This window comes from Leucoraja erinacea, chromosome 14 (assembly GCF_028641065.1).
Source record: "Leucoraja erinacea ecotype New England chromosome 14, Leri_hhj_1, whole genome shotgun sequence".
In the NCBI taxonomy this organism is placed as follows: domain Eukaryota; kingdom Metazoa; phylum Chordata; class Chondrichthyes; order Rajiformes; family Rajidae; genus Leucoraja; species Leucoraja erinaceus.
Window position 1 is genome coordinate 39518521 of NC_073390.1, and position 17377 is coordinate 39535897.

General features: G+C 40.7%; 1 protein-coding gene across 3 annotated transcripts in view; it reads left to right on the forward strand.

The window, feature by feature from the left end:
• The window catches only part of atp13a3 (ATPase 13A3), a 49891-nt gene extending 38717 nt beyond the window's left edge, over positions 1–11174 (forward strand). For all 3 annotated transcript variants that reach the window (XM_055646221.1, XM_055646220.1, XM_055646222.1), the window contains exons 28-33: positions 1556–1733; positions 2199–2380; positions 3171–3259; positions 4395–4475; positions 6033–6119; positions 7278–11174. In XM_055646221.1, coding sequence (XP_055502196.1) covers positions 1556–1733; positions 2199–2380; positions 3171–3259; positions 4395–4475; positions 6033–6119; positions 7278–7475 — 815 coding nt within the window. In that variant the 3' untranslated portion in view covers positions 7476–11174. The remainder of the gene's footprint in view (positions 1–1555; positions 1734–2198; positions 2381–3170; positions 3260–4394; positions 4476–6032; positions 6120–7277) is intronic.
• Positions 11175–17377: the final 6203 nt, after the last annotated feature.

Sequence of the window (17377 nt, forward strand, 5' to 3'; positions counted from 1 at the left end):
GATATAACTAAGTGTTTGCATGTTGGGATGATGTGTGAGTGAGGGGGATGTGTAGGGCAGCCACCAGATGCTGGCACTATTCAGGATACACTGAGTGTCATTCCAGTGGCTGCATTCACCTAATACTCTCTTACTTTATAGTGGCCATGTACTAACTGACAGGTACATGAATAGGACAGGTTTGGAGGGATATGGGCCAAACGCAGGCTGGTGGGACTAGTGTAGCTGAGACATGTTGGCGGGTGTGGGCAAGTTGGGCCAAAGGGCCTGTTTTCACACTGTATCACTCTATGACTAGTGTAGCTGAGACATGTTGGCCAGTGTGGGTAAGTTGGGCCGAAGGGCCTGTTTCCACAGTGTATCACTCTAATGGCTGTAAATACAGTAAAATAGATGCTCGCCAATGCACAGATACCTGTCAGAGCGAGGATGTGGTGTTCATGTAAATACCACCGCCAGTACTGCCCCTCACTCACACATCATCCCAACATGCAAACACTTAGTTATATCTGCATTGTGGTTGACTCAGGCACTCTATTCTCAATAGAACTGTGGCAATGGCATCTCCAGATGGTGGCCAGTACCACTGGCCAGTTAGAGTAATAACTACTAGACTTGCCAATGACACCAGGCCTGGTGAAGGAATAAAATCTACACAGATAATCAGAGATTATCATAAGATTATGTGATCGGAGCAGAATTTAGGCCATTAGGCCCCATCGAGTCTACTCCGCCATTCAATCATGACTGATCTATCTCTCCCTCGTAACCCCATTCTCCTGCCTTTTCCCCATAACCCTTGACACCTGTATTAATCAAGAATATATCTATGCATTAAATATATCTATTGACTTGACCTCCACAGCCTTCCGTGGCAAATAATTCCACAGATTCACCACCCTCTGACCAAAGAAATTCCTCCTCATCTCCTTCCTAAAAGAACATCCTTTAATTTGGAGGCTGTGATTTCTAGTCCTAGACTCTCCCACTAGTGACTGATCTGAAATATTGTTGGCCGGTGTGGGCGAGTTGGGCCAAAGGGCCTGTTTCCATACTGGTTGACTCTCTGACTCTAGTGGAAACATCCACTCTATCCAAGCATTTCACTATTCTGTATGTTTCAGTGAGGACCCCTCATTCATCTAAACTCCAGCGAGTACAGGTCCAGTGCCGACAAAAGCTCATCATAGGTTAACCTACTCATTCCTGGGATCTTCCTGTCTGGAGTTTATCACGTTAAATAATACTTATTTTCAATTAAATAACCATTGGAGAACTTATAAAGACACAAAGTGCTGCAGTAACTCAGTGGATCAGCCTGACCTGCTGAATTTCTCCAGCAGTTTGTGTCTTTGTTTTGTAAACCAGCACCTGTAGTTTCTTCTTCATTGGAAAACTTAAATTCAACCTATTATAAAATATTTTTAGTATTTACTTAGACGACTATCCAAGAATCAGGAAAGGAACTGGACTGAAAGATGTTTGATATCTTGTATTTAATTGCCATGTTTTGAGCAGTGGAGAAAACTAATTTTAATCTTCCCTTTTGATGTAGTGAGTTTGAATGCGGCCTGGAAAGAGCTGGTTCCACAAAAGCTTCCGTCTGGCCTTATCTCTGCGTCACTGTTATTTTCAGTACTGTCCCAAATTGTTATCAGCGCGGTGTTCCAGGTAACATCATTCCTTGCAGTCAAACAACAAACCTGGTATGAGGTCTGGACACCAAATTCAGAGTAAGTCCAAAATGATTACATTGGAGTAGAGCTGTATTTGTGAAATGAGGTTCATAGTGCAGGTGTGTAAGAACTGCAGACACTGGTTTAAAGTGAAGATAGACACAAAATGCTGGAGTATCTCAGCGGGTCAGGTAGCATCTCGAGAGAGTTTCAACCCGAAACGTCACCCATTCCTTTCTCTCCAGAGATGCTGCCTGTCCTCGCGAGTTACTCTAGTACTTTGTGTCTATCTTCGATTTAAACCAGCATCTGCAGTTCCTTCCTACACATTCTTTAATATTTCATGGTTAACATAAGATCAGATTAAGTGATTCAGAATAGGATCTTGGTAAATAATTTCCTTTGCTTTATGTTGAACCAAAAAGGTTTGTTGGTGATCACATACAGTTCACTTATCTCATTCAGTGGTGTCATTTTCAACCTCATGGTGTTAACATTGAAATGTATTTTGTTTAATTACAGTACTTGCAGTTCATCAAAGCTGAATATCACGCTAACGTACAATAGCACAGATATTGAAGATGCAAGGAATATTAAGAACTATGAAAATACCACTGTGTTTTTCATTTCCTGTTTTCAGTACCTCATAGTGGCCATTGTGTTTTCCAAAGGAAAACCATTCCGGCAGCCTTCTTATGAAAACTGTAAGTAGCATGATTGATTTAGCTCTTAAATTAAGCTAGAGATCTTTTGTAATGGTATAAGTTTCTCCTGGTTAAACTCACCAAAAGAATGCCTGTTTTCTGTTGATGGATAAAGTGAACCATTTGTTAATGTTGGTAAATGAAGAAATGCATAACATTAATAAAACTGATGAAAACTCTTACCTCCATGTCCTAACCTTGACCAGATTCTCTTCACTCATTGCCCCTGAGCTGACTGACCTGCCTTTCACAAAGCTTTTACCTGTACCTCAGTACACGTGACAATAAAGTAAACTCAACTGAACTGATCTGCCAAGTCACATGCTCAAGCAGCTCCGAGATTTTTAATTTTTCACACTTGTTTTCCAAACCTTTTCCAGTTTTATTCCTGCAAATCTATTAGTAGATGGGATTACGTGATTAAAAGCTGTTGGCTGCGATATTGCAAACCCACCCAGAACTGATGCTCTTGCTTGAAGTCATGTCAGCCCATCAGACTTGGTGTCATTGTTATACCAGAGTATTCTTGTAGCTACTGTTAGTTTTTAAGTTATAGCTTCATCTCAACCTCACTTCCAGCCATTTTACACTTTGGAGAGAGCTTTCCCTCCCACCTCTGTGTAACACATGTTTCACCCCACTATGGACGCACCTGATCTCCACCCTTCTGCCGTGCTTTTCTTTGAAGAGTATGGTTTCACTCACTTGTATTGTTTTCTTTGATTGGCTTCACGTTTTAAAGGTTGCAGTTGCCGGCTGAACTCCATGCAGCTTTTCTTTGTTGTAACAGATCCTTTTGTGGTGACGGTGATGGTTCTTTATATCTTTATGCTGTTCATAATGCTGTATCCCGTTGAAGTCATTGATTGGATTCTTGAGGTAAGGATGAAAGCTGGATTTAGTTTTATTTGAGAATACAGCTGACTTAAACCAGTCCAAAATTATTTGCATGCAATTCCTCCCTTGAAATAATAGTATTTTCTCAATTGCTTTAATGAGAATATTGGCCTCAGAACTCGCTAGTATGGTTTTTCCCCCCTCATCATTAAGCAAGTGAAAACGATGTTTCCAGAGAGTTGTGAATCTGTGGCATTCTCTGCCACAGAGGCCAATTCACTGGATGTTTTCAAGAGAGAGTTGGATTTAGCTCTTTGGGGCTAGAATCTAGGGAGAAGGGGAAAAGCAGGAACGGGGAACTTATTTTAGATGATCAGCCATGACCATATTGAATGGCGGTGCTGGCTCGAAGGACCAAATCTAGCTCTGGGGGAAGGTGGGGAGATCACTTGGAGAGTTTTGGATTTTTTCAGCGACTTCCGGCATCATATCAGTGTCGCCAAAAGATTTTGAACATTTCAAAATCCAGCTACGACAAAAAAATGTTGTGACACTTGTAAAAACACGCGCGTCAAACGTTGTCACGCCGCAAATTCTTCAGTGACCTGATAGGTCAGTCAATGATGCCAGCAGTCGCTGAAAAAATCGCCAAGTGGGACAGGCTCTTTAGGTTTATCAAGGGTAAAACTATTTAAAATGGTGATTATTTCAAGAAGTGTCTTGGCCATTGAAATTGTAACGAGTGACTCTTATTCGCTTGTTATGTACCCCCATTCATATCCCTACTGCAGCAGCAGGGCATTTACACAATGATACCAACACAATTGTGTCATGTTGTCACTTGCGGGCAAAGCACAAGGCAAATTCCTTGTTTGTGAATACTTGGTCAATAACTTATTCATTCATTCATTCATTCATTATAAATGAGCTAACTCCATTTCCAAAGTGATATCAACAATGTATTGAGCGTAGGGGAACAGGATACACATCACAACACTTATCTCATCTTTAATTTTATGCAATATATGTAAATATATGTGATTGGCATTTTTACTTAACTCTTAATCTACAAATTCTAATCAATAAACAAAGGTATTTGATGAAGTAGAAATGAATTGGGAGTAAATGGAAATGGTTTATGGAAAGTAAAACTAAAATGAATCGAATTATCTTTCAGCTGGTGTGTGTCCCGTACAAGTGGAGAATTCGAATGCTCATAATAATCATAATAAATGCCGTTGTGTCATTTGTCACTGAGGTAAGTTTTGGTGCCCTAATTTGAGGAAGGATATCCTTGCTATTGAGGGAATGTAGCACAGGTTCTCCAGGTTAATCCCCGGGATGGTGGGACTGTCATATGTGGAAAAATTGGAAAGACTGGGCTTGTATTTACTGGAATTTAGAAGGATGAGAGGGTATCTTATAAAAATATAAAAGGACTGGACGAGCTAGATGTAGTAAAAATGTTCCCAATGTTGGGGGAAGTCCAGAACCAGGGACCACAGTCTAACAAAGGGAAGGCCATTTAAAACTGAGGTGAGAAAAAAAACCTTATCACCTAGAGAGTTGTGAATTTGTGGAATTCTCTGCCACAGAAGGCAGTGGAGGCCAATTCACTGGATGAATTTAGATAGAGTTCTTGGGGCTAGCGGAATCAAGGGATATGGGGAGAATGCAGGCACGGGTTACTGATTGTGGATGATCAGCTATGATCACAATGAATGGCAGTGCTGGCTTGAAGGGCCGAATGGCCTACTCCTGCACCTATTTTCTATGTTTCTAAAATAGTTCATTAAATTATGGTGCTGTCATCTATTTTAAATAATGTGAGATCTAATTATCATCTTTTTCAGTTAGTACAAAGTGGAAATCTATATAAAATGGAGATATTTTTTGGCCATTTCCTTTAAGCTCCATTCCATTTTTGCATGAATTATGTTTTTATTTGCTTTAATACTGCACCACAAAATGTATAAGAATTTTGCAAGATTTAAAATATTATTATTTCTCTACTTAACTTTGTGTGGAAATTCAGTCTAGGGATAATAATGACATGGTCTGTTATTATTATCTAAATAACTGACAATGGACACCACTTGCGGCAGAATGAGAGCCACCATAAACTCATAGAGCACCTCATGCCCTACTGCTAATCTAGTTTACCCATGCATATCCTTTGTTTTGGTTGATCTTTGATGCAGTTAATTTTCTCTGTAAAACTCTGCTGACTATAAAAATGATGGAACAAGGAGACCCATGTGTGATTCTTCCTGGCATTCACTACATTTTTAACCATAGAGGCATACAGCACGGAAACAGGCCCTTCGGCCCAACTTGTTGAAGCCAACCAAGATGTCCCATCTGCACTAGCCCAACCTGCCTGCGTTTGGCCCATATTGTTCCCATCTATGCACCAAATGTCTTTTAAATGTGGAGGCTTTCCCAAATGAATTTTTGAAGGAAAAATTGTCTGCAATTTTTTAACACTCTTTTCCGTTTTGTTTCATTAAAGTCATGTATCTTTGATGAATCTTAACTCTAATTATCAGATAGTTTCTAAAGTCAATGTTGCCAGCAGTTTGCCTCCATGGGCAGCAGCTTCTGGTGCTTGACTCTTTACAGCTCAATACCAAAGTTAATTGGCAATACTTCTCTTTTGAAAAGATTTAATACCCCAAATTAAAATGCAAAATCTCACCAAAGACATGACTGCAGACATTTGCCAAATGTGCCCTATTCCTGTAATAACACGTTGGGCTACTTCAGGAAGATAATGTTTTAATTCTCCGTTTTACTTGCCGTTTGTACCACTCAGGTTGTCCTGCTGGATCTGGCCCCGTGGAAGTTCCTGTTCAAGAGGAAGGAGCTGGGATTGAACCAGCACACGGCCAATAATCAGCAGGTTGCTCTTCTCCTTTTTCTCATGGTTTGATTTAATTTGTTAAATTGTTGTGCAAACAAAGGATGATTTCCCCCCTACTGTGCATTGGTGATGGCCCCCACATTACACAGCCCCACGGAATGTGAGTTCTGTTTGATCTTGGTTGTCAGGTGCAGAGTTAAAGCAAGGAAATGACCAGGCTTTCACCTTTTACAGGCTGTACTTCTGCATTAGCATCATTTCCATTTGTGCATTTTATAACGTGTAGAAGCTCAGTATATCTGTGTTTAATATATTGTCACGAAATATAAAAGGGCAGCTCTCTGTTTTGCCCTGGAAGTGAAGTTGGTTGAGAAAGATGATGCAGGCGTGGATGAGACAGGGTGGAAAAGTCAAAGATTAGAGAGCATAGCTTTAACGTGAGAGGGGCAAAGCTTAAAGGAAATGTGTGGGCAGATTTTTCTTTACACAGAGGGTGGTGGGTGCCTGGAACGCGCTGCCAGGGGTGGTGGTGGAGGCCGATACCATAGAGGCGTTTAGATAGGCTTATGGATATGCAGGGAAACTTTGTTTATCAAACCAAATATTTTTCATAGTCAAAAGGAATTGGTTTTAGTTATATTAGCTGCATTTAATTGCTAATCTTAATCCTATTAATTTAATTTTACAAATATAGTTTGATCTACTATTTTATCACCATACAGAAAATTAGTTTAAACCTGCTGCCATAAGGCCCTCTGGAAACGTCACCTATCCATGTTCTCCACAGATGCTGCCTGACCCGCTGAGTTACGCCAGCACTCTAAAACGTCACCTATCCATGTTCTCCACAGATGCTGCCTGACCCGCTGAGTTACTACAGCAATCTGTGAAACGTCACCTATCCATGTTCTTCACAGATGCTGCCTGACCCGCTGAGTTACTCCAGCACTGTGTAAAATGTCACCTATCCATGTTCTCCACAGATGCTGCCTGACCTGCTGAGTTACTCCAGCGCTCTGTGAAACGTCACCTATCCATGTTCTCCAGAGATGCTGCCTGACCCGCTGAGTTGCTCCAGCACTCTTTGTCTTTTGCAAACCAGCACCTGTAATTCCTCGTGTCTACATTTAGCTGAAACGTGACTCTTTTACTAAAGATCAGCATCGTAATTTTCACCTATTCTCTGTCTTTTTGAAGGAGGTGCTGGAGCAAGGGAACAAGAGCTGCTTCTCATCTGTCCTCGGTGGTGGGAGCCGAAAGCCAAAGGCCAGATATCGGTACCTGGCGCGGGAGCTGCTAGTCGACCCCAACTGGCCTCCCAAACCCAAGACCACCACAGAAGCAAATAAACCCTCCACTGAAAATAGCGCATGTCAAATCCTTACAATAACGTAACACTAAGTACTTCCAAATAACTGCGCTTCATACCGGCAACACTAGCTATTTGGGATTAATTGGGGGGAGGGTGGTGTAGGGAGAAGAGGATTGTGCAGATAACACTGGTGTATATATCAGAAATCATCATCTATCAGTTCAAGTCTACGGTCCGACGGTCAATGCGTTTCCATCTCGGCGCGAGTGGTTCGTACAACGTGGGCCCAGAGATGACTACCCTCTCCACACACAGCATCGTGGCTGGAGGGGGAATGGGGACAGGGACTGTGTCAGTGGGGTCAGGAACACTGTCAGTGGGGAGGGCAAGGTTCAGATGAGTGCCCGGCGTGGTAGTGTACAGGCAGGGCAGATGTCAGTGTGTGGAGAGCGTATGGGCAGATATTGTAGCTGTAGTCTATAATATTGGGGGGGGGGGCTAGCAATGCTGATACAAACTGCTTTCCCACTTGGTATTTCACCAACTGCCTTCCTGCAGTCACTTCCTGCATCCTCTTGAGACTCAGTAAATTTGCTGACACGATAGTTAAACTATAGCACTGTGTAATATCTAGGGGGGGGGGGGGGGTAAATTAATCATGGACGGCATAAGCTGTAGTTTGGAATAACATCCATAACAAGATTTCTCCATTAATGTGGAGACAAAAAAGGTTAACAAAAAAAAAACACAAAGTACTGGAGTAACGCAGCTGGTGAAGCACCATCTCTGGAGAAGTGACATCTCAGGTCAGGACCCTTCCCCAGTCTGAAAAAGGGTCTTGACCCAAAACGTCAGCTACCCATGATCTCCAGAGATACTGCCTGAGTTACTCCAGCAATTTGTGTCTTTTTTTCCCCTCATTCAGTAGTGTTCAGGCTGAAAAATGATAGCAGATCGGAATACTTTAAGAGTAACGAGTGCTGAAAGTCAGAGAAGCAGAGAAAGTTCCAGGGCAGCAGACAGTCGACTAAACTCTGAATACCAGTTCAATTTCTACAAATAGAAAGCCGAGGCTAGTTTTCAGTCACTGGGAATAATACAACATTATTTTGTGCTGTCCTTTTTTGGAATATAGTGCTTCCCATGCAAGAGTTGACACACAAGCAGGAGTTTCACAGTGATTATCTTTACCAAAGCCTGTTCGATCCACCAGCGTTGTACTGTCATCTAGCAGGTGCACAGGGTGAATGGTGCTAGCAATTATGCAACTCTCACAGTGTGCAATCCATACTTTGTCGTCTATCAACCTTCATTAGTGGAAGATTAAGGTGGGCATGATCAGTTTTTCAATGTTATTCCTGTGAGCGAGTCTTGTGATGAAATGGACAGATTGGGTAATTAGTGCCGCAAAGTAAAGTTGCCCCCCCTGCAGCCAGCATTGAACAGGGCAGGGACAGCGTGTGTGGACATACTTATGGTACGCCAGCAAATTGCAGAAGTATTTGTGACTGTTAACAGATGCAAAAATATTTGTTGTTTAGGCATTTATCTAAAAATCGGGAGGAAACATAGAAAATAGGTGCAGGAGGAGGCCATTCAGCCCTTCGAGCCAGCACCACCATTCAATATGATCATGGCTGATCATCCATAATCAGTTCCTGCTTTCTCCCCATATCCCATAGGAAAGAGAGAAGTGCTAATTTTAAAGTGGTTTAATAGGTTGAATGTGAATTGATTTACTTGGTGAGTTCAGACCAAACAGCAAGTTTTTGTGGTAGCAGTGAGGATGTGAACTTGCTCCAATGTCTATCGGGAGCCACCACACATTCTGTTCCCTCCCACTCATTCTGCAACAACTGACCCACTCCCAGCAGTGAGAGGCAACAGTGAGTTTACATATTGTGTTGTGCTGCTGCAAGTAAGAATTACATTGTTCTATCTGGGACACATGACAATAAAACTCTTGATCCATCTTTGTAACATCATACCTTTTCCTCAACTCATCTTCTACCGAAGTTATTATCTAAACCATGAATACCTTCATATTTAGCTATTCTGATGTCTTTGGCCAAACTTCCACCTTTGAACCGAATCCAAACATCTGCTGTCTGAGTGCTGAATGACTGATATTGAGCTTTGTGCCAGTAAGTTGTGTGTTTTACTGTCCATCTATCACTTTGCCCTCCTATGTTGAATATTTTCTTGCCCCAATGAAGACTGTGCCTTCAACTGCCTACATACCATTTTGTGCATCTCTCCTGTGAAACGTCCTTCACGCTGACTTTGTGACCGGGCCTTCATTGATCCGACTTGCTGCCTCTCATGCCTTCCTGTTGAATTGTCTTTAAAGTTTCCCTGAGGCTCCAGTAAATTGGTGAGAGGTTTGCTGTTTATGTCGGTAGAGATTGCTAGTCTCATGTGAAACTGTTGAAACGATATTTTGATGCTAGCTCTTAATTAAGAGGTCTAAGTGTTCAGAAGTTAAGTAGTTGGAATAACTCACAATTCTTGTGCTAAAATGTTATCACTAATTAAAAGAATGGCATTGAGTGGTTTCAGCTGGTCAAAGTGTTCTGATATTACTCATCACCTGGTGATGGAAGAGAGAGTAAGTGCACCCCCAGATGACAACAGGGTATTTTTTCATCTTTTCCACCCCACATCAATAAATGTGTTTAATGGTTTAAGCATCAAGACTTGATCCCAACAATTGGAATAACTTCAGTACTGTTGTGAAAGATGATCGTATATTTTGGCTTGAATCTTAAATGCAACTGGATATCCTTACAGTACAGAAGCATTTCTGAAATGTTATTTAAAATTCAGACCAATTCCCCCTTGTTATGTTTTTGACCTTTTGTATTAAATGTCAGTGTCCGCACTTGAACACCATCAACGTAGTTTTTCAGTTTTAAGTGATGTATTTTACTTTTACAAACCAGTTCAATGCCAGCTGCTCTGTTCAAAAAATTGCTCTTTCACTTTATACTAGAATTTTGGGAAATTGTATTTTTTGATAAATAAGAAGTATATTGAATAAGAACTGTGTCTCCTGGGCAATTAATTATTGGGCTTACTCTGTTTATTTGGAGGATAATGGGAGCAAAGAAATTCAATAATCTACAAATTTACAGCAGAAACAATGTTATAAATAATGAAAATGATCAATTGCCACAATGTTGAGAATAGATATTTCAGCTAACCTTGTCCCTCAGGGATTTTTTTAATTTTAGATGTGTAATAATTTGGATGCCATCCAGGCTCAAAACTATAAATTGCAAATAATGCCCAAATCACTTTGTCAAATAAAACCAATTCTACCCTTCCAACATGTTTCACATTTTGAGCATTGTGATCTTTTACAATTTTTGTACATACACTTGAAATTTTCTATCTAATTTATACTACTTATTTTGATTTACTTGAAAAGTTGATGTATAAAATATTCGATGTAGCTATGTCTTTATGTAGATATTTGATAGTAATTTAATTAACGAGCATTAATTAACAAAATAATGCTCTTAAGAATTCCATTGTTATCATGATAGTAGGCCTGTAAATTCTGCTATTTATCATTTATTGTAAGAATACATTTTTTTTAACAAATCTAAAATGTATTTGTTGGTCAGCCTGTGAATTGTGCGGAGTGGGAGAACTCACATTGTCAGCAGAACATTTGGTGAAAAATGATACTTCATTGAAAATCAACCTTTTATGACTACATTTCCAAATTATAAATCTTTTACCAGCATTGAATTAGTTCAGATAAAGAGTTGACCTTTTATTTCTGTACATACTGATTACTTAATCCCATGCTCAAACTTGCTCTGATCATAAAATTTTGAAAAATGATCAACTTAAATGATCTTTCAAGGATAGGATACAGCCCTTATCCAGATTGGCAATGAATGACCAAGCATTATCTGTGAATATATTTAAATTTAAACAATTCCAACATTGCTGTTTGACATCTGTATCAACGATTTGGATGAGAATGTACAAGGCATAATTAGTCAGTTTACAGGTGACACTAAAATAGGTGGTATTGTAGACAGTGAAGATGGATATCAAGAATTACTCCAAGATCTTGATCAGCTAAGCAAGTGGGCTGACAAATGGCAATTAATTCAGTTAAATTGGACAGGAGCTTTACAGTGAATGCAAAGGTTCTGGGGTGTTGTAGATCAGAGGGCTCAAGGAGTATTGGTCCATAGTTCCCTGAAAGTCGTGTCAGAGATAGATAGGGTGTTAAGGAGGACATTGTGTTACAGTTGTACATGATGTTGGTGAGGCTGCACTTGGAGTATTGGTTTTAGTCTTGATCACCTTGCTTTAGGAAATGTGTCATTCAGCTGGAAAGGGTGCAGAGAAGATGTACAAGGATGTTATCAGGACTCGAGGGCCTGAGCTGTATGGAAAGGTTGGACACGTTAGGACTTTATTTTTTTTTAGTTTTAGAGATACAGTACGGAAACAGGCCCTTCGGTTCACCGAGTCAGCACCAACCAGCGATCCCCGCACACTAACACTACCATATACACTAGGGACAATTTACACTTATACCAAGCCAATTAACCAACAAACCTGCATGTCTTTGGCGTGTGGGAGGAAATCGAAGATCTCGGAGAAAACCCACGCAGGTCACGGGGAGAACGTACAAATTCCGTACAGACATCACCCGTAGTCAGGATTGAACCCGGGTCTCTAGCGTTGTATGTGCTGTAAGGCAGCAACTCTACCACTCAACTGTAAGGCAGCAACTCTACCATGTACCTGTCCAAGTGCCTTTTAAATGTTCTTTTGTACCTGTCTCAACTAACGCTGGCAGCTCGATCCATATATCCTCACCCTCTGGAAAAAATTGCCCCTCTCACCTTAAACCTGTGTCCTCTGGTTCTTGATTTCCCTGTTTCTGGGTCAAATCTACCCTACCCCCCTCATGGTCAGCATTCACTCTCACTGATGGTGGTGTTAGCAGCTCGTACTACAACACGGACAGAACAGTGACTACATTACAACAGTGACAGCATCTACACCGACATCTGCAGTTGAGTGGATGTATGTATGGTACACACACACACGCATACACACACACGCGTACACACACACGTACACACGCATACATACACAATATATATATATGTGTGTGTGTTTATAGATAATAATGTGACTGGAAGACTTCAGCATGGAACGGTCAATGAGAACTAATTTATTGTGTTGTGGGGCTCGGCCTGGCAACATTGCCGAGTTCACAACAGAACAAGGATTTCAGACAACTATGTAGGAAGGAACTGCAGATGCTGGTTTAAACCAAAGATAGACACAAAACGCTGGAGTAACTCAGCAGGACAGGCAGCATCTCTGGATAGAAGGAATGGGTGACATTTTGGGTCCTTTTCGCCAGAGATTAGAAACGTTACAAAATTTTAAGATTTAAAAAATGAAACCTGTAATTTATCCCATCAGATAAAGCATGACAAGAATTTTAATTCGATGCCTAATTCACTTTCATATCTTCAGTATTAAAAAGGTTACGGTCACTTTCATACTTGGAAATGAGCATCTTGTTCCTTATTGGTTTTCCATTGACAACACAAAAGCTGTGATCGAGGGCAGTCAATTGACATAAAATCTCATGAATTTCTTAAAAATTAAGAAATTGAATGAAATTTTCAGTTATTATAGATTGAAGCATTCTGAAACAAATGTAAAACATCTTACTTGGATGGCCTGAAATTAAAGTATATAATTAGTTAATTACCTAATTAATCAGAATCACACTTTATTCGCCAAGTATGTTTTGCAACATTGGCCAGGTCAGTCATACAATTAAAAGTAACAGATCACTCAAAAACACATTTTAACATGACCATCCACCACAGTGACTCCTACACATTCCTCACTGTGATGGAAGGCAAAATAAAGTTCAAGTCCTTCCCTTAGTTCCTCCTCGGTCGTGGTCATCGTTGACTGGACGATCTTGACTCCCGTAGCTGGCGGGATTTTGGCCCTCCGCATCGAGGCGATCTGCTCATGCATCGAGGGGATGTCAGTTCCCCCACGCCGGGTGATCGAACTACACGTCGGGGCTGGTTGAACCTTCCGTGACGTTGGAGCTTCCCGACTGGCCTCTCCCGGGACTGCGAGCTCTTGATGGTAAGTCCACGGTGGTCGCGGAGAGAGCGATCCCAGGCAATGGATCAGCTCCAATGTAAGTCCATGCCCCGCGGTAGGGTTCACGACTGTTCGAGGAAGCTTCCAGCTCCATCGATGGTAGGCCGCAGAGCGCGGAGAATGTGATCTGAAAATTGATCACATCTCTGGGAAGGTAGGAGCTTGAAAAAAAGTTTCCCCTGAACCCCTCCCCCCCCCCCCCCCCCCCCCCCCCCCCCCCCCCCCCACCACAAACAAACCGAAGAACATTAAAACAAAAAACTTTTAACAAACTAAAAAATAACAAAAAGAGTGAAAAGAAGAACAGACTGCCGGCAGGGCTGCCATCTCCCTGGTGCCCCTGGTGGTAAGTACCTAATTACAAAATTAACCGTTGAGACGGAAATAGTAATAAACACCCAGATTGCCTTGAAAATTCAAAAATGTGATATTGTCAAGATCAGAACTTTAATATTATTGTAACGTTAAAACAAATAGTAAATATCCAACAAAAAAAATCATATCAGTGTCATCGATCAATTAAATTAATCTAAATCTAAACATATATCCCATTCTTAAGAAAAGGCTAAAAATATTTTTTTAAATAGCCCAAGTATCCAAATAACAAACTGCCCCAATTCACAATATAACATGATTTTTAAATCTCACTTTGTCATGAATTTCTATGCCAAATGGAAGGAATTGAATCAGTGCTCTCAATTAACTTTTTTTCTATGCTTCCAGCCGGGCAACCTATGCAGCTTTTTAGGTTGCCAAATGACAGTTTAGGTGGTCATTTAAGACGGCTTGCATGACGCGTGTGATAATGTGCTCGGACGAAGTGCATAGTTACCAGTCGGAATTATGCTCAATGAAGCATTCACATATTATTTCTGCTTCAAATAAAGTCACAAACTAAACATACTCACCAATCAAGACATGATATATACCACAATGACATGCAGCAAAATTATAATAAGTACCTCAACTCTTTTTACACTTTATTTCTTTCCACTTCCAAACAAAAATGTGGTTGGTTTATTCCGCGTATGATTAACCTCGGTGAGACCAAGCGCAGGCTTGGCGATCGCTTCGCACAACACCTACACTCAGATCGCAATAACCGACCTGATCTCCCGGTGGCGCAACACTTCAACTCCCCCTCCCATTCCGAATCCGCCCTTTCTGTCTTGGCCCTCCTCCTTGGCCAGAGTGAGTCCCACCGCAAATTGGTGGAACAGCACCTCATATTTCACTTGGGTAGTTTACACCAAAGATCCTTCTAACCATGTTGAGCTCCAAAACTAAACTAACAAGCTAACAGCTTCTGCGCAAGAGAACCCAGCAGCAAACATGCCCCCAACTACGTAATAAATCCCACCCATATCATTGCGGGCAGACTAAAATTTAAAGACAAATGTTATAATTAATGACACACAAAATAAAGCCAAATGGCCACTACATATCGCACCTAATTGTTCTGAGTATATAACACGGCAATTACTAATAAACATCAAAAAAGTAGCCATGAAGGCTTAACATATACCAAAAGCAAAAAATAGCATGCATTATATATCCGCATTCAGAATTCTTCAGCAACTCTTCCATTTTCACCTTCGCCTTCTAGAAGCAAGTATAACTTGATTATTGGTCTTATTAAAACACCGTTTTTAGTTTAAAGCCGTACCGTGCGTTCCAAACCCTTAACATCAGGCATTTTACCCAGAATGTAGTCCAAACATAAAAGTCCAAAGTTTTGATAGCATGAAACTTCTTCCTCCATGTCTGATCAACTCATGGATGTGCTGTAGTAATAATGTTGCAGTGCGAAAATCCTTTGAGAGAATAACAGGATTGTTAGCGATAAAGTTCACCGTTACGTTTGATTTAATTTCCGGATCATTAGCAGAGATTTCAAATCCCAGCCCAAGCTTTGGCCATTCTCTGTCTGGTTTACAGAGAGACTCTAGTCCATTGATCCAACTCTTATCGCATAAGAAGCCGTTCGCTGTCAGTTCTCTAGAAGCTTCATCCGCAGGATTTTCTTTTGTGTTAACATATTTCAATTGTACATTATACAATTGAAACATTAGTAACTCCGAATGCTCTTTCCATTGGCAGATTGCCTCTGTCCAAATCCAACTCTCTGGTTTCTTTGGCTCTATCATCTGGTGGAATGCTTTCACAATTGTTGCTGATCCACTTGGAAAGCGTAAATCCTCCCTTAGTGCAGAAAGAAGTCAGATGTTTTACCATTTGAATTGCTTCCTGCTCAGTAGACATGGATTTTAAGTAATCATCCATGTAGAAATTATTTTTCAAAGATGTTATTACCTCCTCTGGAAAGTGAACATTGTTGACATCTGCGGTCGTCTTTATTTTAATTATTTATTTTATTTATTTTTGTGTGTGTGTGTGTGTGTGGTCGTCTTTAAAGCAAAGTTCGCACAACTTGCTGATGACACTGTTCCAACGAGATGTACCTTCATCCGGTATTCTTCAGATTCCTTATTGGTGCTTTCATTGAAGTCATGATTGTATTGCTTCATCACCAGCATTTCTAATTTACCAGTAAATATTTGATTAACAGCAATGGCAGGGTAGTACTTCTGGCTCCCGTTTTCGTTGTTCCTTCTCAAGGAGCCATAGTTAACTGACCCGTCGGGTTTTCATAGCACAAGGTCCATCACCTTGGCTCCTCACAATCTGTATAGGTTCCAATGGCTTCAAAACATTCGTTCCGATAAGTAGGTCAACACTAGAATTTGTTTTAGATATTTTGACATCCTTCAGGTAAGCCATTGTTTCAAGTCCTCACATCTGGGTATATTTTGACGACCAACATGCATGGCTTCATGTGTAAACACTTCAGATATTGGTATAAATTTATCTTCATCCAGACTGCATATCTCCATACTTGCAATGTAATGACGCATGCTCTCTTTATCTTCATTCATGGTATGCAATCGAATCTTAGTTTCTTCTGTCATGTTCAGCCTTCTTGTCAGGTTTTCTGTGCAAAAGATAGCCGATCTTCCGTGATCCAAAAATGAATATGTTTGCAACACTGCATTCGTCTTGCTATTCCTTACCTATACTAGTAAGATAGAGAAGATAGAGGCTTCTACCCCGGCCCCAATATGAGCAGTTACTTGAGGCGAGGTAACAGCATCACTAGTAGCTGACTTCTCCTTCTGTTCTATTTGCTCCTGCTCCTTCTCCTCTATTTGCTCTGACAGCTTTTCTTCTCTTTGTTCCCGTTCCTTCTCTTCTATTTGCTCTGGTGGCTTCTCTTCAATGTCAAGTGCTTCAGGATGATATTGCTTGCACTTATCACAAATTATAGGACTCCTACGGTCTCACCAACTGTCATTTTTTCAAACATTCATAACAGATTCCCTTCTCTTTCAAGAAATCCGCCTTCTCTTTATATTCTTTCATTTTGAATCTTCGACACCACCTTATGGTGTGACCAACTTCATCACATAACAAACAAAATCCTATTTGCTTGATAGTAGATACATCTCCCTTCATTCCACCTGTCGTTTCCACAGGTATTATAGTGGTAGCAAAACTGTTTCCTTAGGTATTGATCTTTCTTCAGTTTTGGTAAATGTAGAATCTTTGTTAGTTGCAGTTGGTTTATGATTTTCAATAATCCCATGGTGTGACTCTAACATGTACTGTACTTGCTTTTCCAAGAAATCCATCATATCTGGTAGCATGGCTACTCGCTTCTTCTCATCCAATATTCCGCCTGCTTCATCTCTCCACTTTTCTCTCTCTTTTGGATAGCTTACTAATGATGACTCTAGTATTACTTGCAAGATTC